The 24,587-nt window shown below is 40.3% G+C and overlaps 1 protein-coding gene and 1 pseudogene across 7 annotated transcripts; one reads left to right on the top strand and one right to left on the bottom strand.

Annotated features, from left to right (window-relative positions):
* The first annotated feature begins 474 nt into the window (after positions 1-474).
* On the top strand, positions 475-13,627 carry LOC112224144 (annotated as a pseudogene).
* Positions 13,628-13,813: 186 nt separating this feature from the next.
* On the bottom strand, positions 13,814-24,087 carry LOC112224142 (calcium-binding and coiled-coil domain-containing protein 2). Of its 7 annotated transcripts, XM_024387486.2 has the most exons (21): positions 23,953-24,087; positions 23,277-23,452; positions 20,511-20,613; positions 19,348-19,508; positions 19,030-19,155; positions 18,815-18,925; positions 18,098-18,223; positions 17,882-18,004; positions 17,368-17,483; positions 17,124-17,193; positions 16,951-17,013; positions 16,722-16,844; positions 16,438-16,497; positions 16,205-16,320; positions 16,003-16,072; positions 15,687-15,857; positions 15,414-15,602; positions 15,150-15,245; positions 14,860-15,037; positions 14,704-14,729; positions 13,814-14,508 (listed from the first exon to the last, which is right to left on the bottom strand). In XM_024387486.2, exons 2-21 carry the CDS (start codon positions 23,442-23,444, stop codon positions 14,344-14,346), a joined length of 2,361 nt encoding a protein of 786 aa, XP_024243254.1. In that variant the 5' UTR covers positions 23,445-23,452; positions 23,953-24,087; the 3' UTR covers positions 13,814-14,343. The 7 variants fall into 7 exon arrangements, with proteins under 7 accessions (XP_024243254.1, XP_024243255.1, XP_024243256.1 ...); XM_024387487.2 differs by lacking the exon at positions 16,438-16,497; XM_024387488.2 differs by lacking the exons at positions 17,124-17,193; positions 17,368-17,483.
* Positions 24,088-24,587: the final 500 nt, after the last annotated feature.

The raw sequence follows: 24,587 nt of genomic DNA, 5'->3' as shown, positions 1-24,587 counted from the left end.
AGAAAGGAGACTTGTTTTGTGGAGATGATAGTGCTGTTAATGGGATTGGAGAGGATAGGAGTGGTGATAAGCTTTTGTTGTGTTTCTGTCCATGTGGGTGTGGAGGGTAATGAGAAAGCTGATGTGATTGCTAAGAGTGCTGTGAGGCAAGAGAGGGTAATTATTCAGGTCCCGCTGGGTCGCAGGGAAGTCAAGTCCTTGTTCGGGGCTAAAGGGCTCAATCTTAGGCAAAGGGAGTGGGATGCTAGTAGTAAGGGGAGGCAATTTTATAGCATGCATCGGTCAGTAAAGGAAGAGGTGGGGAGTATGGGATGTGGGAGAGAGGAAGTTGTGTGGAGTAGACTACGGTTTGGGCACACAGGTTTGAATGCCACATTGATGATGATAGGGAGACATGAAACAGGTCTGTGTGATGAGTTGTGAATTGTATGACATAGATGGGGGAGATTGTGTGAAAGGGTTGGGGTTTGGGTGGTGTATTTCGGGGGAGGGAAGTGGTGTCTCGGGCTCTATTTCTCCTTCTTAGAGGAACAGGACTAATTAAGATAATTTAATATAGTTAGACCGTGGCTTCCCTCACACTCCAGTACAGTAGGTAGCGGTGTATGCACCTTGAACGTTGGATGCGATTTGCAAACGCAATCCCAAAGAAGGAGAAGTTACTTCCGGGTAAAGATGCAAGCGTAGTCAGTTAGCTCTCAAATGTCACAAAGAGTGTGATATTAGTCGATTTCAGAGATGTGTGCATGGAAAGTGTTATTGAATAGGTACGGAATGCCGACACTCATCACATGGCTGCAATAACCAAAAAAGCATTTTTAGCATGTTACTTTGACCGTTCAACTGGAAACTTACTAGCTAGCATAACAGTAGTAGTGTCATCTTTTTGCTTGCTAACGTTAGTCCTTTTTTTTTACACAAACAAGATGCATAGGAGAGGAGTAGGTGGGGAGCTATCGCCAAAAAGTAGCTTGCAGAGGTCATTTGTTTGCCGTCATGTTGTCTATAGATGAATGTGCCCATATACAAAATATAAATAATCAAGTCATGGCATTGCAGTCATTTTCATTAGCAGCAAGAAATACAAACATCTTAGCCAAAACACTCTATTTTCTGTAGGTCAAGTTTCAAGAGCGGGGGACAGTTCTAGCTGAGGATCAAATTGTTCAAGTAAGCCTGAACAATAAGCCCAATAAGTCGTGTGGGTGTGCAAGTGTGTCTACTTTGGAATGCTATTTAATCCATGTAGGTAATCAACTTGCTGCCATTGTAGAAAGATCTAACCATCATGGTCTTTCAGATGTCAAAACAGATGAAGACCTTCAAATATAACCTTGAGGAATTTGCCAGCAAGCACAAACAAGAGATCCATAAGAGTTCCCAGTTCCGGGTCCAGTTCCAGGAGATGTGTGCCACCATTGGAGTCGACCCACTTGCCTGTGAGGATCATAACTGTGTCGTTTTTTTTGCTCTAGTAGCCCATTCGCTAAGGGTATTGAATGTTCCTGAGTCATTTTTTTATGCATGCTCCATGCATGCTCCATGCATGCTCCATGCATGCTTTGTATTTATTCAATTAATTGAAACGCAACCAGTTGAGGGTTTTCTGTGTCATTGACAGCTGGCAAAGGCTTTTGCTGGCAAAGCCAAAGGCTTTTGGAGATGCTTGGTGTGGGTGACTTCTATCACAAGCTGGGTCTGCAGATCATTGAAGTATGTCTGGCCCTGAAACACTTACATGGAGGTGAGGCTTCTTTGGAACATACTCAAGGGTCATAGCAAAACACTGCATTTGTAATGTGCCTTTCATTTATGTTTTATCTCTGTTTTAGGACTTATTACCCTGGATGAGCTCCAGTACAGAGCGGGTGCATCATCAGGGAAGGGGGAAATCTGCTCAGGATGTGAGCCAGTGAGTACCATCAGACAAATATTTGAAATGATGCATTCAATTGTGTCTCCTAAGAAATGCAGGAAGTCAACCTTTATGATCATATTTAATACAATAATGCACACAATTATTCATACACTTTTGTGCAATTTCATTATGAAGTCAAAATTGTATCTCTGTTCTCCACTCCAGAGATGACTTGGTGCGGGCCATAAAGAAGCTGAAAGCAATGGAGAATGGCTTTGGGGTGATTTCTGTTGGAAGTTCTTACCTTGTGCAGTCAGTGCCAGCAGAGCTCAACATGGACCACACTGTGGTACTTCAGCTGGCTGAGGTAATCCTTAATTTCACCTCTTGAATCTGTATCGTGTGGCTACTTGATCAGTTATTAGACTAAATGACTTGACAAAAATTTCTCAGAATACTGATTGTGAGATTAGAGGGCACTGTTTGATTTTTTTTGTGAGCGATTACCAACATCATGCTTGGGTCCAGAACATGCTACACGGATACTTGCTTTTGCATGAGTCATTTAGAGGACTGCAAATATGGTGCCAGATGTCATGAATATTTATTTTTCTGCCAATTTTCAGAAGAAGGGCTACATTTCAGTGAGTGAGATCAGAGAGTCTCTCAAGTGGGAGCGAGAGCGTGTCTGTCATGTGCTGGTAAGTTTAGGAGGAGGCGGTGTTGTAGTACTCGACTCCGGTCTTGAGACCACATATTTAGTGTCTTGGTCTTGTCTCTGTGTCGGATATATTTTTACTCGGTCTTGACTCTCTCTCGTACAATGAGGACTCGTAATTTCTTGCAGAGACCAGCGGAGTGAAAAATTCCTAATTATCAGCTCCCATTCAGTCAGCCCATAAAACCGCTTCGCCAGGCCAAATATTCACACTCCTTTCATGACACATTAATATCCACACTCCTTTCATGACACATAAATATCTTATTTATTCGTAACATTACTGTCCTTTACTTTCGTTGAAAAATATCATTAAACTTTGTCAGAATTTCCTTGATTCGTTGGTAGGGAAGAGTGGGGGACATTGTGTGAAATTTGGACGCTCACTATCAGTAAGGGGAGACTTGGGGAAGTTGTAACATATTTCATCCTATTATCTATTCTAGATCTGTCAGGGTTAGTGGCAGGTAGCCTAGTTGTTAAGAGCATTGGGCCAGTAACCGAAAGGTCGCTGGTTCAGAATCTGCTGTTCTGCCCTTAACTGCCTTGGTCAACTCTTATTATTGTGGCGATATGACACAATTACAACCATGGTCTTGAATTGGACTCACATTTTTCTGGTCTTGACTTGGCCTCGCTGCCCTCCCGGTCTTGGTCTTGACTTGGTCTCGATTTGCTCTGGTCTCGAACACAACCCTGGGAGGAGGATATTTTACAGAAGGAAATTGTTAGCTACACACTAATTAGGACTGACAAAGGACCATAGAACCATGGTTCTTGATTTAGTTTTAGCTCCCCACCTATGGAGCCAGATACCTGCCAAAAAGTTGAACGTACGCATCGTTAGGATTGGAAGAAAAGCCATGCGTAAATGTGAAATTTCATAAAAACACCATGTTACGATTACGGACTAACATTTTAGGCTTGAACAAATCTTGTGTTGCAATTCTGATGTACAATAAGAGCTTTCAGAGTTTTGGCAGTTTTATCTCACCAACAAAAAAAACGTACACCAAGCGGCCTGTGAGGAGTGCTACTCAAACAAGCATAACACGTTTTCAGGTTTCAAGTTAAAAGTCTCCATTCTCTATTACTCATCAGTTGAGTTTACTTCACATTTAGGTAGCTTATGTAATGGATTTTTTGCCAGAGCAAGTCTAGATAGCACTAACTGTACTTTGCCTACAACAGTGAAGTTTCAGTCCGCTAGGTGTGTATCTACAGCATGGGCATATCTCTGGGTGACGTGGACATCCCGATGCATGCACCTTATCGAAATATGACTAATTCAATATTGCACCGTCCCATTCTCTGGGGTCTGTCTGCAATCATAACCAGTAGTATCTACCAGGAATAATGAAACATAACCAGTAGAGGTCGACCGATTAATCGGAATGGCTGATTTCAAGTTTTCATAACGCCGATTTGCCGATTTTATTATTATTATTATTTTTTACACCTTTATTTAATCTTTATTTAACTAGGCAAGTCAGTTAAGAACACATTCTTATTTTCAATGATGGCCTAGGAATGGTGGGTTAACTGCCTCGTTCTGGGGCAGAAAGACAGATTTTCACCTTGTCAGCTCGGGGGATCCAATCTTGAAACCTTACAGTTAACTAGTCCAACGCAATAACGACCTGCCTCTCTCTCGTTGCACTCCACAAGGAGACGACTGCCTGTTACACAAATGCAGTAAGCCAAGGTAAGTTGCTAGCTAGCATTAAACTTATCTTATAAAAAACAATCAATCATAATCACTAATTAACTACACATGGTTGATGATATTACTAGATATTATCTAGCATGTCCTGTCTTGCATATAATCTGACTGAGCATACAAGTATCTAAGTATCTGACTGAGTGGTGGTAGGCAGAAGCAGGCACGTAAACATTCATTCAAACAGCACTTTTGTGCGTTTTGCCAGCAGATCTTCGTTGTGCGTCAAGCATTGCGCTGTTTATGACTTCAAACCTATCAACTCCTGAGATGAGGCTGGTGTGACCGAAGGGAAATGGATGGCTAGTTAGCGTGCGCTAATAGCATTTCAAACTTCACTCACTCTGAGCCTTGGGGTGGTTGTTTCCCTTGCTCTGCATGGGTAACGCTGCTTCGATGTGGTGGCTGTTGTCGTTGTGTTGCTGGTTCGAGCCCAGGGAGGAGCGAGGAGAGGGACGGAGACTATACTGTTACACTGGCAATACTAAAGTGCCTATAAGAACATCCAATAGTCAAAGGTTAATGAAATACAAATGGCATAGAGGGAAATAGTCCTATAATACCTACAACCTAAAACTTCTTACCTGGGAATATTGAAGACTCATGTTAAAAGGAACCACCAGCTTTCATATGTTCTCATGTTCTGAGCAAGGAACTGAAACGTTAGCTTTCTTACATAGCACATATTGCACTTTTACGTTCTTCTCCAACACTTTGTTTTTGCATTATTTAAACCAAATTGAACATGTTTCATTATCTACTTGAGGCTAAATTGATTTTATTGATGTATTATATTAAGTTAAAATAAGTGTTCATTCAGTATTGTTGTAATTGTCATTATTACAAATACAGATTTTTTTTTTTAAATGGCCGATTAATTGGTATTGGTAACCCTTTTTTGGTCCTCCAATAATCGGTATCGGCATTGACAAATCATAATCGGTCGACCTCTAATGACCAGTAGTGTCTACCAGGAATAATGAAACATAACCAGTAGTACAGTGCCTTGCAAAAGTATTCATCCCACTTGGAGTTTTTCCTGTTTTGTTGCATTACAACCTGTAATTTAAATAGATTTTTATTTGGATTTCAGTTAATGAACAGAGTCCAAATTGGTGAAGAATTTTTTTTTTTTTAATTTTCAAAAAATTTTAAAAGAAGAAAAGTTGTGCGTGAATATGTATTCACCCCCTTTGCTGTGAAGCCCTAAATAAGATCTGGTGTAAGCAATTACCTCCAGAACACATAATTACCTCCAGTCACATAATTAGTTAAATAATTAGTTAAATAAAGTCCACCTGTGCAATCTAAGTGTCACATGATCTGTCACATGATCTCAGTATATATACACCTGTTCTGAAAGGCCCCAGAGTCTGCAACACCACTAAACAAGGGGCACCACCAAGCAGGCAGCACCATGAAGACCAAGGAGCTCTCCAAACAGGTCAGAGACAAAGTTGTGGAGAAGTACAGATCAGGGTTGGGTTATAAAAAGAAAATCCCAAACTTTGAACATCCCAGGGAGCAACATTAAATCCATGATTAAAAAATGTAAAGAAAATGGCACCACAACAAACCTGCCAAGAGAGGGTCGCCCACCAAAACTCATGGACCAGGCAAGGAGGGCAGTAATCAGAGAGGCAACAAAGAGACCAAAGATAACCTTGAAGGAGCTGCAAAGCTCCACAGCGGAGATTGGAGTATCTGTCCATAGGACCACTTTAAGCCTTACACTCCACAGAGCTGGGCTTTACGGAAGAGTGGCCAGAAGAAAAGCCAATATTTAAAGAAAAAATAAGCAAATATGTTTGGTGTTTGCCAAAAGTCATGTGGGAGACTCCCAAACATACGGAAGAAGGTACTCTGTTTAGATGAGACTAAAATGTAGCTTTTTGGCCATCAAGGAAAACGCTATGTCTGGCATAAACCCAACTCATCACCCCGAGAACATCACCCCCACAGTGAAGCATGGTGTTGATAGCATCATGCTGTGGTTATGTTTTTCATCTGCAGGGACCAGTTTCCGGTCAGAATTGAGGGAGTAATGGATGGCGCTAAATACAGGGAAATTATTGAGGGAAAACTGTTTCAGTCTTCCAGAGATTTGAGACTGGGACGGAGGTTCACCTTCCAGCAGGACAATAACCCTAAGCATATAAGCATACTGCTAAAGCAACACTCGAGTGGTTTAAGGGGAAACATTTTAATGTCTTGGAATGGCCTAGTCAAAGCCCAGACCTCAATCCAATTGAGAATCTGTGGGATGACTTAAAGATTGCTGTACACCAGCGGAACCCATCTGATTTGAAGGAGCAGTTTTGCCTTGAAGAATGGGCAAAATTCTCAGTGGCTAGATGTGCCAAGCTTATAGAGACATACACCAAGAGACTTGCAGCCTTAATTGCTGCAAACGGTGGCTCAAAGGTATTGCCTTTTGGGGGGTGAATAGTTATGCACGCTCAAATGTTTTGCATCTTCAAAGTTGTAGGCATGTTGTGTAAATCAAACGATTACAAACCCCCCAAAAATCCATTTTAATTCCAGGTTGGAATGGCAACGAAATAGGAAAAATGCCAAGGGGGGTGAATACTTTCACAAGCCACTGTATCTACCAGTAATAATGAAACAGAATAATAATAATAGATGTTTGGTGAATCTATGAATTACAGTGGGGCAAAAAAGTATTTAGTCAGCCACCAATCGTGCAAGTTCTCCCACTTTAAAAGATGAGAGAGGCCTGTAATTTTCATCATAGGTACACTTCAACCATTACAGACAAACTGAGAAAAAAAATCCAGAAAATCACATTGTAGGATTTTTAATGAATTTATTTGCAAATTATGGTGGAAAATAAGTATTTGGTCAATAACAAAAGTTTATCTCAATACTTTGTTATAAACCCTTTGTTGGCAATGACAGAGGTCAAACGTTTTCTGTAAGTCTTCAAAGTTTTCACACACTGTTGCTGGTATTTTGGCCCATTCCTCCATGCAGATCTCCTCTAGAGCAGGGATGTTTTGGGGCTGTTGCTGGGCAACATGGACTTTCAACTCCCTCCAAAGATTTTCTATGGGATTGAGATCTGGAGACTGGCTAGGCCACTCCAGGACCTTGAAATGCTTCGGTGTGTTTGGGATCATTGTCATGCTGAAAGACCCAGCCACGTTTCAACTTCAATGCCCTTGCTGATGGAAGGAGGTTTTCACTCAAAATCTCACGATACATGGCCCCATTCATTCTTTCCTTTACACGGATCAGTCATCCTGGTCCCTTTGCAGAAAAACAGCCCCAAAGCATGATGTTTCCACCCCCATGCTTCACAGTAGGTATGGTGTTCGTTGGATGCAACTCAGCATTCTTTGTCCTCCAAACACGACGAGTTGAGTTTTTACCAAAAAGTTATATTTTGGTTTCATCTGACCATATGACATTCTCCAAATCTTCTACTGGATCATCCAAATGCTCTCTAGCAAACTTCAGACGGGCCTGGACATGTACTGGCTTAAGCAGGGGGACACGTCTGGCACTGCAGGATTTGAGTCCCTGGCGGCGTAGTGTGTTACTGATGGTAGGCTTTGTTACTTTGGTCCCAGCTCTCTGCAGGTCATTCACTAGGTCCCCCCGTGTGGTTCTGGGATTTTTGCTCACCGTTCTTGTGATCATTTTGACCACACGGGGTGAGATCTTGCGTGGAGCCCCAGATCGAGGGAGATAATCAGTGGTCTTGTATGTCTTCCATTTCCTAATAATTACTCCCACAGTTGATTTCTTCAAACCAAGCTGCTTACCTATTGCAGATTCAGTCTTCCCAGCCTGGTGCAGGTCTACAATTTTGTTTCTGGTGTTGTTTGACAGCTCTTTGGTCTTGGCCATAGTGGAGTTTGAAGTGTGACTGTTTGAGGTTGTGGACAGGTGTCTTTTATACTGATAACAAGTTCAAACAGGTGCCATTAATACAGGTAACGAGTGGAGGACAGAGGAGCCTCTTAAAGAAGAAGTTACAGGTCTGTGAGAGCCAGAAATCTTGCTTGTTTGTAGGTGACCAAATACTTATTTTCCACCATAATTTGCAAATAAATTCATTAAAAATCCTACAATGTTATTTTCTGGATTTTTTCTTCTCATTTTGTCTGTCATAGTTGAAGTGTACCTATGATGAAAATTACAGGCCTCTCATCTTTTTAAGTGGGAGAACTTGCACAATTGGTGGCTGACTAAATACTTTTTTGCCCCACTGTATGTATGACCACTGGAGTCTTTGCCACTCAAAATATTTTTTATAGAATATTTAGATATTTATTTCATCACTCAAAATCTTGCCAAAGCATATTCTGTAGGAGGGGTTAATATGAATGTAAAAATGATTTTGACATGATTTATATTAATCGGGTCATTAACATATAGACTTTGAAATGAACAAGGGAGATGTTAAAAGTAGGCTGTCTGGCATAAGCATATTACCACACTTTACAATAACTCCGTTACAGTGGTCTTAGGTAGTCTCCGTATAGGCTGTTCCCTCCATCACGACACTGCTGCCGAGTTGAAGAGCTTGTGATCTCTATGCAGCACCATGCGCTTTCGGAAAAGCACCCTTCAGCCTCAGAAGATGCCATTCTGCAGGCATGCAGTCATAGTCATTATACTCTAATGTAGACCTATTTGCCTACTAGCCAAATTAAGTGCAGAGCATGCACTTGCATACAACTTGTAATTTCAACATATTTGAAGATTTAATTCATCCTCCATTCAGTTTGTTCCATCAGTATGTCATCAAGTCAGTCATTTGTCTGAGTTGCAATAGAAATTAAATCAAAGAGAATAGAACAATCTTACCCATTTGTTTATTGAAATCAATGTGTATTCTACATTCTCCAAAGTTATTTTAGCCTATTACTTTAATAATTCAATGTTTAATTTAGGCCTATTCAAATAAAAAATAGGCCTTCATCTTGTAGGCAGCGCAATTTAGGCTATAATTTTGGGTACTGGTATCTTGCGGACATATTTTGGAACTCCCATTTGTGTTTTATAACTGGATAGGGCTCACCTTAAAAAGAGACCCTAGCTCATAGGCCTCTAAATAAATGTTGAACAAAATAGTTGAAGAAGCATGTGCAGTGGCTGATATGGAAAACAGATTTGGCAATAAGAATAGTCTATAGACAGTCTTGACCATTTGGGACCTCTTGTCTATTTCGCTCATATAAGAATATTTTGAAGATAAATAATCTGACCTTGACATCATTTGAGTAAATTTTAGGTGTACCTGTGGATGTATTTCAAGGCCTACCTTCAAACTCAGTGCCTCTTTGCTTGACATCATGGGAAAATCAAAAGAAGTCAGCCAAGACCTCAGAAAAAAAATTGTAGATCCCCACAAGTCTGGTTCATCCTTGGGAGCAATTTTCAAATGCCTAAAGGTACCATGTTCATCTGTACAAACAATAGTGTGCAAGTATAAACACCCTGGGACCACGCAGCTGTCATACCTCTCAGGATTGAGACGCGTTCTGTCTCCTAGAGATTAACTTACTTTGGTGCGAGAAGTGCAAATCAATCCCAGAACAACAGCAAAGGACATTGTGAAGATATAGATTCAAAAGTATCCTATATCGAGTCCCATATCGACATAACCTGAAAGGCCGCTCAGCAAGGAAGAAGCCACTGCTCCAAAACCGCCATAAAAAAGCTAGACTACGGTTTGCAACTGCACATGCGGACAAAGATCGTACTTTTTGGAGAAATGTCCTCTGGTCTGATGTAAAATAGAACTGTTTGGCCATAATGACCATCGTTATGTTTGGAGGAAAAAGGGGGATGCTTGCAAGCTGAAGAACACCATCCCAACCGTGAAGCACGGGGGTGGCAGCATCATGTTGTGGGGGTGCTTTGCTGCAGGAGGGACTGGTGCACTTCACAAAACAGATGGCATCATGAGGAAGGGAAATTATGTGGATATATTGAAGCAACATCTCAAGACATCAGTCAGGAAGTTAAAGCTTGGTCGCAAATGGGTCTTCCAAATGGACAATGACCCCAAGCATACTTCCAAAGTTGTGACAAAATGGCTTAAGGACAACAAAGTCAAAGTATTGGAGTGGCCATCACAAAACCCTGACCTCAATCCTATAGAAAATTTGTGGACAGAACTGAAAATGCGTGTGCGAGTAAGGAGGCCTACAAACCTGACTCAGTTACACCAGCTCTGTCAGGAGGAATGGGCCAAAATTCACCCAATTTATTGTGGGAAGCTTGTGGAAGGCTACCTGAAACATTTGACCCAAGTTAAACAATTTAAAGGCAATGCTACCAAATACTAATTGAGTGTATGTAAACTTTTGACCCACTGGGAATGTGATGAAAGAAATATAAGCTGAAATCATTCTCTCTACTATTATTCTGACATTTCACATTCTTAAAATAAAGTGGTGATCCTAACTGACCTAAGACATGGAATTTTTACTAGAATTAAATGTCAGGAATTGTGAAAAACTGCGTTTAAATGTATTTGGCTAAGGTGTATGTAAACTTCCGACTTCAACTGTACCTACCAGCATAACATCAATTTTTCTCCCTTTGATTTACTTTGGAGTCTGTGTTATTGGAGAATGACAATTACTAACACTCAGGACAGGTTATAGCCAAGCCTTAATCAACATTTTGTTTTGTCTCATTTATTGATATGGATATAGCCTCTGTGTGATGGGGTTGTGCAATGCAAATGGCTATAACAAGCCTACATACCGAGTGGAATTCACGAATACAACAATCAAAATGTCTAATATAAGGCCTACAGTCCGTGCTCTTAAAATCTGTGAAAACGTGTGATTCATTAGGTTACATGATCACCACAATACCGCCACGCAGCTATAAATATGTATTATGCAATTATATGGCAATTATATAACACAACAGCATGGCATATTTAGAGAACGGAATAGGCCTAGCCTAAATCATATTTACATTTTATTTTGCAGCTCAGGCGGTTATTCTAGACAAGGTTTTTCTTTGTACAGTGCCTTGCGAAAGTATTCGGCCCCCTTGAACTTTGCGACCTTTTGCCACATTTCAGGCTTCAAACATAAAGATATAAAACTTTTTTGTGAAGAATCAACAACAAGTGGGACACAATCATGAAGTGGAACGACATTTATTGGATATTTCAAACTTTTTTAACAAATCAAAAACTGAAAAATTGGGCGTGCAAAATTATTCAGCCTCCTTTAAGTTAATACTTTGTAGCGCCACCTTTTGCTGCGATTACAGCTGTAAGTCGCTTGGGGTATGTCTCTATCAGTTTTGCACATCGAGAGACTCCTTGCAAAACAGCTCGAGCTCAGTGAGGTTGGATGGAGAGCATTTGTGAACAGCAGTTTTCAGTTCTTTCCACAGATTCTCGATTGGATTCAGGTCTGGACTTTGACTTGGCCATTCTAACACCTGGATATGTTTATTTTTGAACCATTCCATTGTAGATTTTGCTTTATGTTTTGGATCATTGTCTTGTTGGAAGACAAATCTCCGTCCCAGTCTCAGGTCTTTTGCAGACTCCGTCAGGTTTTCTTCCAGAATGGTCCTGTATTTGGCTCCATCCATCTTCCCATCAATTTTAACCATCTTCCCTGTCCCTGCTGAAGAAAAGCAGGCCCAAACCATGATGCTGCCACCACCATGTTTGACAGTGGGGATGGTGTGTTCAGGGTGATGAGCTGTGTTGCTTTTACGCCAAACATAACGTTTTGCATTGTTGCCAAAAAGTTCAATTTTGGTTTCATCTGACCAGAGCACCTTCTTCCACATGTTTGGTGTGTCTCCCAGGTGGCTTGTGGCAAAATTTAAACGACACTTTTTATGGATATCTTTAAGAAATGGCTTTCTTCTTGCCACTCTTCCATAAAGGCCAGATTTGTGCTATATACGACTGATTGTTGTCCTATGGACAGAGTCTCCCACCTCAGCTGTAGATCTCTGCAGTTCATCCAGAGTGATCATGGGCCTCTTGGCTGCATCTCTGATCAGTCTTCTCCTTGTATGAGCTGAACGTTTAGAGGGACGGCCAGGTCTTGGTAGATTTGCAGTGGTCTGATACTTCTTCCATTTCAATATTATCGCTTGCACAGTGCTCCTTGGGATGTTTAAAGCTTGGGAAATATTTTTGTATCCAAATCCGGCTTTAAACTTCTTCACAACAGTATCTCGGACCTGCCTGGTGTGTTCCTTGTTCTTCATGATGCTCTCTGCGCTTTTAACGGACCTCTGAGACTATCACAGTGCAGGTGCATTTATACGGAGACTTGATTACACACAGGTGGATTGTATTTATCATCATTAGTCATTTAGGTCAACATTGGATCCTTCAGAGATCCTCACTGAACTTCTGGAGAGAGTTTGCTGCACTGAAAGTAAAGGGGCTGAATAATTTTGCACGCCCAATTTTTCAGTTTTTGATTTGTTAAAAAAGTTTGAAATATCCAATAAATGTCGTTCCACTTCATGATTGTGTCCCACTTGTTGATTCTTCACAAAAAAATACAGTTTTATATCTTTATGTTTGAAGCCTGAAATGTGGCAAAAGGTCGCAAAGTTCAAGGGGGCCGAATACTTTCGCAAGGCACTGTATTTATCATTCTCGCACAAGTAATTTGCTGAAGTCCCAAGCCTATACTACGTAATCTACTCGTATAATGTCGTTATTGAATGCAGTTCTAAAACAAGTTCTAGACTTTTATTTTGGAAATGAAACCTGAAGCTGCAAAGCAACTAACATCTGGGCTAGAGTTGCTTGATTGACGAGCTACATTCAGTGCATGTCCTTTGCAGATGCCACATACTGACAAAAGATTGTATGCATAAAAAAATGAACAGTAACCGAGTAAAGTAAGAATTGAAAAGTGTAAATGTTCATTCATAGTCGTAACACTGGTTTTGTACATTTACAGATCAATTGTAATGTTTACATTTCATGTTTCAGACATGGCTTTTTTTACTATCTTAACAATTTATGTATGGATTTTCTTATGATCCTAATGATATGTACGTTCAATCTTTTGGCAAGTATCTGGCTCTATACCCACCATCCTAACACACTCCTTGTTGTCTTAGGAACACCTGTTGAAAGAGGGCTTGGCATGGTTGGATTCCCAAGCTTCTGGAGAGCCACAGTATTGGCTGCCAGCCCTCTTCTCGGAGTTGACTTCCCTTGATGTCACACCTGAAGAGACCAATCAGATGACGCCTTAAGAAAAATTGTTTTTTGGGAAGTCGGGGGGACTTTGATGAACAATGTGTGCATGTTGCAAATGACCTGAATTGTAATGGGGTGTATATAACCAAGGGTAGGTACACATCATCTTGCTTCCCATCAGTGATTGTGGCGATGAAAACTAGGTTAAATGTTGTATTTTCTGTGGCAGTTGTCAATCATGGATTTGTTATACAGTTTCATTCTATGCAATGACCTTTTATTAAAACAGAGTAATTCTTTGCATATTGCAGTTCATGATACAAAACAATGTGTACTTCCATGACGACACAACTGTGAAGCCAACTTTATTTGTTGCTTCCCACATGAATCCCATTTGAACCATTTCATTTTCAGATGGCATCATTTGACCATGAATCGTTTGACTCTATTATGCAAGACGTTATGCATGCAGGAGGTTTAAGGGCAGAAAGTCAGTATAGTTTAATTACGCAAAGTAAACAGTTCAGCAGAGATTATAACGGAGTAAATATGGGAAACCATTAAATAGCAAAGCAATACATTCCTATCACCCAGCAATGGAGGTAAATTCTACTCCAGACCAAAATGAAGTGCCATCAAACAAATATCTTATATGGTATGATACATTTCAGGTGAAATAAATTAGCTACGGATTTACCAGACATTTAATTCTTAACTTATTTGACCAGGTAAGAGGACATTTACAGTAATGAACAAGGGACTATAAATGTTATTTATATAATATCCTGAATTGATTGTTAGCCCATATTTATCCCCCCCCCCTCACAAACAACTCTCTGGGTTGTGAGGAAGTGGCATTTCTACACCTCATGGCTGTAGACGTGGTCTTCATATAAAGCCTGTTCCATTCCGTCACAGATGAGCATGCAGAAGGGGCACACTCTGTGGCTGTGCTCATGCAGCTCCAGCTCGTCCTGGGTGATGCCAGGGAAGGACTCATGGCAGTGACGACACTCCAAGGACAACTATGGGACAGGGACAGGCACAGGTCTTAAGTGGTAATAATATTGTATCTACACTGGATCGCCTTAACTATACCGTCGGACAGAAATGATTGTGGATAGAGCAGTATGAAATCAACCCTTCGATCCCAAATCACTTGTGTATGTTGTTGTAATCTGTATTAATACCATGTGTACCATAGGAATGACTTGACATACCTCTTCCTCCAGGTTTGTAGCCGTGCCTGCAAACAGAATCGTATTTCAGTCATAATTGAACGTGTTATTTTTTCAAGGTGTGTCTGTGAGGCACAAGTGGTGTTCGTTTCGGAATATTTTGGTGAGGCTTCCCAATAGCTGGACAATTGGGATTACCTGGGGTTTCATATGGGTTCCAAGAGTGGAGAGAGTCAGCCAGTGCCTCTTGCTGCTGCTCCTTATTGGGGGTAGGGTCAGTTGAAGAGCCATAAGGGTTGGGATGCTGCAGGGGCACTGGAGCAGCCTGGACGTCATCAAATTCCTTGCGAAGTCTTTCAATATCTCTTTTGAGATCCTGCCAGACGGAATACATTGGAAAAATCTCAAGGTAAGCAAATGTCCCTAATTTTATTGTAAATTAAATAATTCAATGACTAGTAAATAGTAGCACAATTCATAAAAATCACCTGATTCTCTCTGGACAACTCCTCTTTCTCTACTTTAGCGATCTCTGCCATGTTTTCTTTCTCCTCAATGATTTTGTTTAACTCTGAAAGTTGCACCTGAGAGGGGAAAGTGGGCAACTTGTGATCAGCCAAGAGAACAAGGTTAGTGTGTTCTCTGTTAATTTCTTCTCACGGGTCAACTAACTTCATAGAACAAACAACATATTGGTTAGCAAAAATCGGCGCTGGATTGGAAAATTCAATAGTGTAAGATTCTCAAAGCACCTCTAGTTTGCTGCTCTTCTGCTTTGTCTGATCAGACGTCATGGCCGTGCTCTCCATGCACTCCTTGAGCTCCTCCAGTTCCCTTTCTGCTTGATCTGCACGTTTGCGGATTTTGTTGGAAGCCTGCAACTCCTTGTGCAACAGTGTCTGAGCCTCCTCCAGCTGACCAAGAAGGGCTTGGTATTGCTCCTGTAGACACACAAGACTACAGTATTACATTTCATAATGGTGTGTAGGGGGAAGGACATGGTTCTTTTAGCAACTTGCTCACACCTTCCAATCACTGTCCACCATCTGCAGTGGCTGCTGCTCCTGCTCTGACAGGCTTCTACGTAATGCCTTGTTCCCAGTCTTCAGGTCCTGTAGATCATGTGTGACACCACACACTCTGTGCAGCGCTGCAGAAAGCTTCTCCTTCTCTTTCTCACTGCTCTGGAGATCCACCTGGAAAGGGTCATGAGGTTATATTATTGTTTTTCTCCAATCAAAAGAAAGCACTCTGACATTGAATGAATTGGCCAAAAGTCTTTTAAAGAGTTTGCGTTACAGGTATTACTTCACATTTTATTACTTTGCGGAGTTTGCTGACCTGTAGAAGCTGAATATGATCCTTCAGTTTGTGGGACTCCTGCTCAGATTCTTTGAGCCTTGGGCTCAGCCTATTTACACAGACACAAGGCCACATAGTGTAAAAAAAACACACAAAAAAGATCCTAAAAGTGATATGACTGGAAAGGTATTGGACTAGATCGCTATGTCCCCATGAATGACTTGAGACAAGAATGACTCACGGTGCAATTTCCACACTTTGGACCTCAATCTTTCCTTTCAACTCCTCTCGCTCCTTCTTCAGCTGTTTGATCTTGATCAACGCTTGTTCATATTTCTCACAAATAGTTGTCAGAGACTGCAGTCATTTGTGAAAAGAAATGGGAAGTTACATACATGGCAAGGAGACAGAGAACGTGTGGGGACAAAGAATAGAAGTAGCATTGAAAGAAATCTATATTTATGATATACATACAGCGGTCACATGTTTTGACACTATATTCACCAAATATGTTTCATGAATAGGGGTCAGAGACTGGAGCCATTCGTGGAAAGAAACAGTGAGAAACAAGACAAGGAGACAGAGAAAGTGGGAAAAAAATTGGTTGTTGCATTGAAAAGCATTGATGGTATTCAGCAGTATAGCCTATAGCTGTCAGATCAGATTGGATGCTTCTTTTCTTTTTTACTACTAAGAATTAGCTGTAGTAGTACTTGTAGTTTAGTAGTCCAAAATGGGAAAAGGGTTGCGACAGCTACCTCCTGTCCTCTCTGTGATTCATCCATTGATTTGGCATTCTGTGCCAGTTCTTCATGCTCTCTAGTATTCTGTTGCTGCTGCTCCAGTTTGCTCACTAACTGTACCAGTTCTTCTTTGGATTCCTACAGAAACAATATACAATTCATCACCCTCTCAACCTGATTAGGGGCTAGAAAGAAGACAGCTGTTGGAACAAACGACTTGGAAACAAGCCTTAAGGTGGTCAACCTCTTGCTGTTGCTCCTTTAGGGCAGAACACTTCTTCTCTTTCTTACTGCTCTGGAGATCCACCTGGAAATATCATGAAAATCTATGGTTGGATTGTCTTGAGTTTCACATTTTAAAACGCTGTGGGTTACAGGCATTTGTTCACATTCTATTACTTTGCTGGTTGTGCAGACCTGTAAAAGCTGAATGTGAGCCTTCAGTCTGTGTGACTCCCGCTCAGATTCTTTGAGCCTTGGGCTCAGCCTGTATACACAGGAGCATAGGGAACCACATCAAAGTGACACAATTGTCAAAACATTCCAAAACCAGATGATATCATGAGAGAATATTTGATTTTAAAATCACTGGAGCGGTGTTCTGAAGGGGAGACTATGTTGCCATGCATTGAATGGATTGCTCCAGACAAGAATGACTCACTGTGCGATCTCCACACTTTGGACCTCAACCTTTCCTCTTAACACCTCTCGTTCTTTCTTTAGCTGTTTGATCTTGATCAACGTTCTTTCATATTTCTCACAAATAGGGGTCAGAGACTGCAGCCATTCATGAAAAGAAATAGCAAGTTAGATACACGACCAGAAGACTGAAAATGAGGAAAACAAGTAGTAGCATTGAAAAAGTTTGATTGTATACATACAGCTGTCACATGTTTTGACACTAAATTCCCCAAATATTTTTCATGAATGGGGGTCAGAGACTGCAGCCATTCATGGAAAGAAACAGTTAGAAACAAGACAAGGAGATAGAAACAAGACGTGAATACAGAGAAAGTGGAGAAAGAGGTTGTTACAATGAAAAAGCATTGATGGTTTTTTAGATGCATAGCCTGCAGCTGTCATCAGATATTTTGTTACCACTGAGATACAAATTCACTCTATTAATAGAATAAGTATTAGTAATCCCAAATGGGAAATTGGTTTGCAACAGTTACCTCCTGTCCTCTCTGTGATTCATCCAATGATTTGAAATTCTGTGCCAGTTCTTCATGCTCTCTAGTATTCTCTTGCTGTTTCTCCAGTTTGCTCACTAACTGTACCAGTTCCTTTTTGGATTCCTACAGAAACAATATACAATTCATCACCCTCTCAACCTGATTTAGGGGCTAGAAGTACAACTGCTTGTGGAAAGAAAAGACATGCAAAAAAACCTTGAGATGATCAATCTCTTGTTGCTGCTCCTTTAGGGCACATGCCAGAGTCTCATTTTGCTCTTTCAGTTGCCCCAACTCCATGGTCAGCTCTTCTTTCTCCCTCTCACTTTTTTCCACCTGTTCCTAGATTCAGAGATGCTTAAATCATGTCCATAATCTCTTAATTTGTTTGGATAGTGTACAAAACATTAGGAACACCTTTCTAATATTGAGTTGCACCCCCCTTTGCCCTCGGATCAGCCTCAATTAATCAAGGCACGGACCATTCTTGATACACACAGGAAACTTGAGTGTGAAAAACCCAGCAGCGTTGCAGTTCTTGACACACTCAAACCGGTGCACCTGGCACCTACTACCATAACCCGTTCAAAGGCACATCTTTTGTCTTACCCATTCACCCTCTAAATGGCACACATACACAATCCAGGTCTCAAGGTTTAAAAACCCTCCTTTAACCTTTCTCCTCCCCTTCATCTACACTGATTTGAAGTGGATTTAACAGGTGACAACAATAAGGGATCGTAGCTTTCACCTGAATTCACCTGGTCAATCTGTCATGGAAAGAGCAGATGTTCCGAATGTTTTGTACACTCAGTGTTGTTCCACCAAGACAAGTTATGTTCAAAAGCATTGACGTTTCAGTATGTTGTTTCTTAGTTGTCAGATGGTTTGTGATCAGTGTTTTAAAAAGACACAAAATGGACCAAATATTACCTCCTGCCCTCTGTGTGAGTCATCCATTAGTTTAGTGTTCTGTGTCAGTTCTTCATGCTTTCTTGCATTCTCCGTGTTCCCATCTGCCTGGTATAGTTCCTCATTTGACAGCTGCAGAAATAATGTTACAATTCTGTTGCTTCACATTTTTATTCTCACACATGACTAGGGGCTAGAAATGACCCGCTGTTGGAACAAATAACTTGAAAACAAACCTTGAGGTGATCAATCTCTTGCTGTTGCTCTTTCAGAGCACTTCTCAGAGTCTCATTTTGTTCTTTCAGTTGCCCCAACTCCATGACCAGCTCTTCTTTCTCCCTCTCACGTTGCTCTACCTTTTCCTAGATTCAGAAATGCAAATCATGTACATACATAACCTAAGGATAATTTTAGCAAAATAAATTTGCGAGGAACATCCTCACCTTGACCCAGCCACTAAGCAAGCCAAACAGAGAGGGCTGCTTTTTAAGACAATATTTCAAGCATGGTCTTCAAAACACAATCGATGTTAGATATGGTGGATTGTATTGTACCTGAGTTATGATAACCAAGAGGTCATTTTCAAGGCTGCAGTCTGTGCTTTGTTCCCCTGGGGTTTTAAAACAGAAGGGGGTGCTGGCTCCTCTCACTTGGCCATTGCTATCAACATAGCAGAACTGATAGAACGCTGAGTCATCCTTTGGCAAGTAGTATGCTATCAGAATCACAATATCATTGTCAGTGTAATCCCCTGCATAATATTGATCACTTTAATATCAAATAAAAATGTAAAGTTAACATTGGCCTGTATCATTAAAAAATAATAACTTGCACTGAACAAAAATATAAATGCAACATGTAAAGTGTTGGTCATAAGCTGAAATAAATTATCCCAGGAATGACCCATGCGCACGAAAAGCTTGTTTCTCTAAAATGTTGTGCACAAATCTGTTTTACATCCCTGTTAGTGAGCATTTCTCCTTTGCCAAGATCACAACCGTGGACCATGTGTATGGTATCGTGTGGGCAAGTGGTTTGCTGATGTCAACGTTGTGAATAGAGTGCCCCGTGGTGGTGGTGGGGTTATGGTATGGGCAGGCATAAACTACGGACAATAAACACAATTGCATTTTATCGATGGCAATTTGAATTCACAGAGATACCGTGACAAAACACTGAGGCCCATTGTCGTGCCATTCATATTTCAGCATGATAATCCCAGTTCTTCCTTGGCCTGCATACTCACCAGAAATGTCACCCATTTGAGCATATTTGGGATGCTCTGGATCGACGCATGTTCCAGGCCCCGCCAATATCCAGCAACTTCGCACAGCCATTGAAGAAGAGAGGGTCAACATTCCACAGGGCACAATCAACAGCCTGAACAACTCAATGCGAAGGAGATGTGTCGCGCTGTATGAGGCAAATGGTGGTCACACCAGATACTGACTGATATTCTGATCCACGCCACTACCTTATTTATTTTTTTACATTTTAAAAGCTATCGGTGATCAACAGATGCATATCTGTATTGCCAGTCATGTGAAATCCATAGATTAGGGCCTAATGCATTTCCTTATATGAACTGTAACTCAGTAAAATCTTTTAAATAGTTGCATGTTGCGTTTTATATTTTTGTTCAGTATAAATTGATCACAATAATTCATATCGAAGTTAATGTCAGTTGAAAAGTTTGAGGATGAAATTCACACATTACCAGTAAAAAGCACTTGTTTTCTGACTGGCTCCAGTCCTATCAGATCCAATGATGGTTCTACCCACACAAATGTGTGATAATCCTTTGTGGTGCTCCAGCCCACCTGCACAATGATTACACATGATAACATATTTATGACTGACAACATATAGAGAGGCATTCCAGACTGGATATTTATTGTTTAAGACAGGTTATTTACTTTGTGGAAATACAATCCATATCATAATGTCAGATTAAACCGATCACACATGAACAATGTTCCCTCTTAACTGCGAGTGGGTGCACAGCTTCCCAGGACTGCTGTGCAGAAGAAATATCAGCAGATGCAGAGAACTTCACTCAACTTTCTAGAGTTTCCCCCCTTAGTTGACACTACCAACGGTTCCCTTAACTGTGGGAATTGTGATCAAATCCACGCAATATTAGCCACTTTCAGTGCAACATACCGAAACAAAACCTAACTTTGCAAGGCTTATTGTACAAAACGAACTATGCAAGAGATTTTGTTGTAGGCAGAACGCATCTGAGTAGGATTCTATTGCATTGACACTCACGAGACTCAGCCGTACTCTACACAGACCGGTATGGCTTAATCAAACAGAGCTGCAGTAGTACTATATGCAAATAGACCATTGCCATATATGGATCTGTGCCATTGACTTTGAACTGGACTATGTTTACAGCATAAGCAGTCGTGAGTAGATGTGCTTGTTTTGAGATCAAAGCGAGAGCTTCATGTAGCCACGTGTGCACATTTGCACATATCCTTTGCTAGTTAGTTAGTTATTAGCCCAGTTATAGATCATTTGTAGTCAGCAATGGGGGAGTGATTTGCTCCCTAAAATAACACAAAACGTGTACATTTCTAAAAGCAAGTCTGGTAAAGAGCTTTTTTTGTCTTAAAGGGGCAGTGTTGTTTTTTGAGACAGGCGTGAATAAGATAAGTAGCCAATAGATAGAGGGTAGCATAATTTGTCTGATTCTCTGTAATAATGGTATGGGAATAATAATGCATTTTATTTTGTAAAGTGGTTTCCAGGGTTGGGAAGTAAAGGATTTACATGTAAGGGATTACAAAAAAAGGTAACTGTAACCCGTTACAAGAAAACATATTGTAATCAGATTACAGATACTTTTGAAAAACTAGATTACTTCGAGGATCACTTTTAAATTCAGAAAGGATCCTTGTGAAAAACAATCTTTGACACTTCTCTGTTTTCTCAATGTCATTCAAATCAGCATTGAAAAAAGGCGCAAGTTTAAGTTTGTTCCACCTGAGCGAGTCTGACCACTATGATGACACACCAAATGTGTTTGATGGATGGCAAGAAAAGCGCAGGAATAGGCTTTTGTAGGCTACAGTCCAAGCTATGTCTTCCAAAGGAGCGACTGCTGTCGGCATCCAAAGATTATCCAACTTGAATAAACGATTGGAGGTAAGGATGACAGCAGTGGTGTCGTCTACGGCGATACGGTTATCACTTATTATTGTTATCTACATAGCGGATTGATGTGAATCACACTGCTGCTCTCTCATTTATCTATATGCGCCTTACGGATTGTGGTTGTTGTGGATGGCTGTTCACAAATCTAAATGTGTATTTGAACCCAATAATGGTTGAATTCAAGAAGTTTAAGCTGCATATCAATCATTGTTTTTGAAACCAGTAGACAGCCAGTGGAAATGCACTTTTGCAACGGCTGCATAGTGCGGGTCCCAGCCTATGGAATACAATTGGGGCTTTTATTGGTCAATCTAATTCATGCTGATAAAATAAAATAAATCCATAGGCCTAATGGACACATGCTCAAGCTTGCATACTTTTGATAGACTTAAAGTGGCAATCTGTAGTTGCTACATCTATTTTTGGACTTATAAATGTTGTATATATCTATATATATCCATTGATTCTTGAAGAATATAACTTGTAAATGCCTCATGAGCTTAGTTCAACTGTAACACTCCATGAGAACCCAAAATATAAGCTTGTTTTACTCTAATGTTTGTAAATGTAAACAAACACTGTATTGCCTCCTAACATGGTTAAAACAATCATTTTGATATCATGGATGGCCAGTCCTTGCATCAATATCTCTGTCTATTAATCGGAGAGTGGTTACATTTACCCAGGTCTTCCCTCAGCTTTTTATCAAAAAAGAGGCGGGGCAATCCATTTTGTTATTTTTTCCATTTTGTTATTTACCCTTTAAACAGCTGCATATTATCAAGATGTCAAAGTGTCACCAACAAAAAGGTAAACAATAGGCCTATAGCAAATGCAGCATATGACATTCATTTTTTCACATGTAAATAGCACTTTTCAGTAGTGCTCAAAGCGTGCCATTCCATGAGCACAGCATTTATTTTTCGACTCGAATCATTGAGCCCAGTCAGTCCTCCATGACAACAAAATCATAAACATAGTAGAGCTGGCTAATAAGTCCTTTGTTTTTGGGTTATGCTCAGGTAAAACAATTTGGCTAATCTATGGGATGTATTTTCTCCTTAGTTTTTTTAAATGATAGGCCACTCTAGTAGGCCTACATTATGATCAAATAGCCACAGTTGCCTACTTGCCCACTGTCTGAAACTAATTTAAAGTGGGTATAGCCTCAGTGTTCACAGTAAGCACGTGCTGGAAATTACACATATTTTTCATAACATTCAAGTTTGCACTCAGCAGACATGAAATTTGCTCAATGCCAGGAAAAATTAGCGGGAACATTGTTCATCAATATTCATGACAAATTGGTCTATAATCTCACCTTGAATATCCCCACCCAGTCTCTGGGATTCGGTTGGATTGCTGCTGTCAGAGTGTAGCAGCAAGTCAAGGCAACATTTGACACATATGAGTTGGGGATTTCCTGAAACACAACCTGGGAAAAGTTTGTTGGCAATTCCATGTTGGCTGCAGTTTCGAAGCTCTCCATTCTGTGTTCTGAAATTGAGAATATAACAAAAAGAAAACACGTAGGCCAAACATGAGCAAAAAAAAACGAACAGCAGGTGCAACTTGCATAAACCATTATTGATGTTGTAAACTGAACACTTATGTATCTTCTCTGGCAGCACATATTGTCGAATTTTTTGGCTAGTGATACATTACATCAAGGCATAGAAATTACAAACACTATTGCGTTGTTTGCAAAACTAAGTTTCACTTTCCTTTAAAATAGGTTGTGCAATGTTTATGCTTCCCACCAGACCATATTTAACACAGAATTATTTTATTTTATTGTCAAACATACACTTCTAAACCAATAGATTATTCGAGATTGTTTTATTATGTTTGATCAAGCCATAATAAACCATACAAGGCCACAAATAAAACACAGGAAGAAAGAAAACTCATGTGAAAGGTAACGCAATTCTGTCATTATTACGATCACATGTGTTATGCTGTTTAGAAAAAAAAATGTATTAAATAGTTGAACTTACATGAAGTTTGGACTGCCACTGCCTGTTCAACTCAGCGGTGTCGCAACCATAGATTGTGTATATATAAAGGTCGCAAGTCAGACGTCGACTCAGAATACTGTTCCAGGTATTAATTTCAAGTGTGCACGAACGTCATCAGCCGTAGGCCTCTCTGGGAAATGTAGTTTCTTCTGATTGGCCAATCCGAAGTGGATTTTGGAGTTTAAAAGGCCAGTCTACTGTCAGCTTGGGTTTATACTTACTTTCCCTTTTATCTGGACAATGGAACAAAAATATTCAAAGTGATCAGTTACCTAGATTACTAGCCTAATCATAATAAGATTTCACAATCTTGTTCGCTTGTATCAAATAGGCCTGAAGGGGGGAAAAAGTCACTCTAGATAAGGCCCAAAACAAAATGTCTGTAACAGTTACATTGTATTATGCTCTGTTACACATGAAAATGGAGGTTATTACAACAACCTGTTTTGATCTTTTTGTGATGCCTATTTTAACATGGAGAGATTTCACAATATGAAATTGGAGATAGCCTCTTCCCTCATTTAAAATGCAATAGTGACCTGTCCCCATTATTAAAGGGTTGGTCTTATGTTGTGACTTTGTGGATATTGCTGATAACACTATTTCATTGGAAT

The sequence above is a fragment of the Oncorhynchus tshawytscha genome, linkage group LG25 (genome assembly GCF_018296145.1).
Source record: "Oncorhynchus tshawytscha isolate Ot180627B linkage group LG25, Otsh_v2.0, whole genome shotgun sequence".
Taxonomy (NCBI): Eukaryota; Metazoa; Chordata; class Actinopteri; order Salmoniformes; family Salmonidae; genus Oncorhynchus; species Oncorhynchus tshawytscha.
The sequence above is the reverse complement of the archived record's forward strand: the minus strand, read 5'-3'. Positions and strand labels throughout refer to the sequence as shown.

Bases quoted from the DNA above. Each gene is read 5' to 3' on its own strand.
- LOC112224142 (XM_024387486.2), bottom strand. From the start codon at position 23,444: ATGGAGAGCTTCGAAACTGCAGCCAACATGGAATTGCCAACAAACTTT. The intron at 16,845-16,950 runs GTTGACCACCTT...TTGTTTCTGTAG, and splicing joins TAAAGGAGCAACAGCAAGAG to GAATCCAAAGAAGAACTGGT. The intron at 16,498-16,721 runs GTAGCTGTCGCA...GAATGGCTCCAG, and splicing joins AATCACAGAGAGGACAGGAG to TCTCTGACCCCTATTCATGA.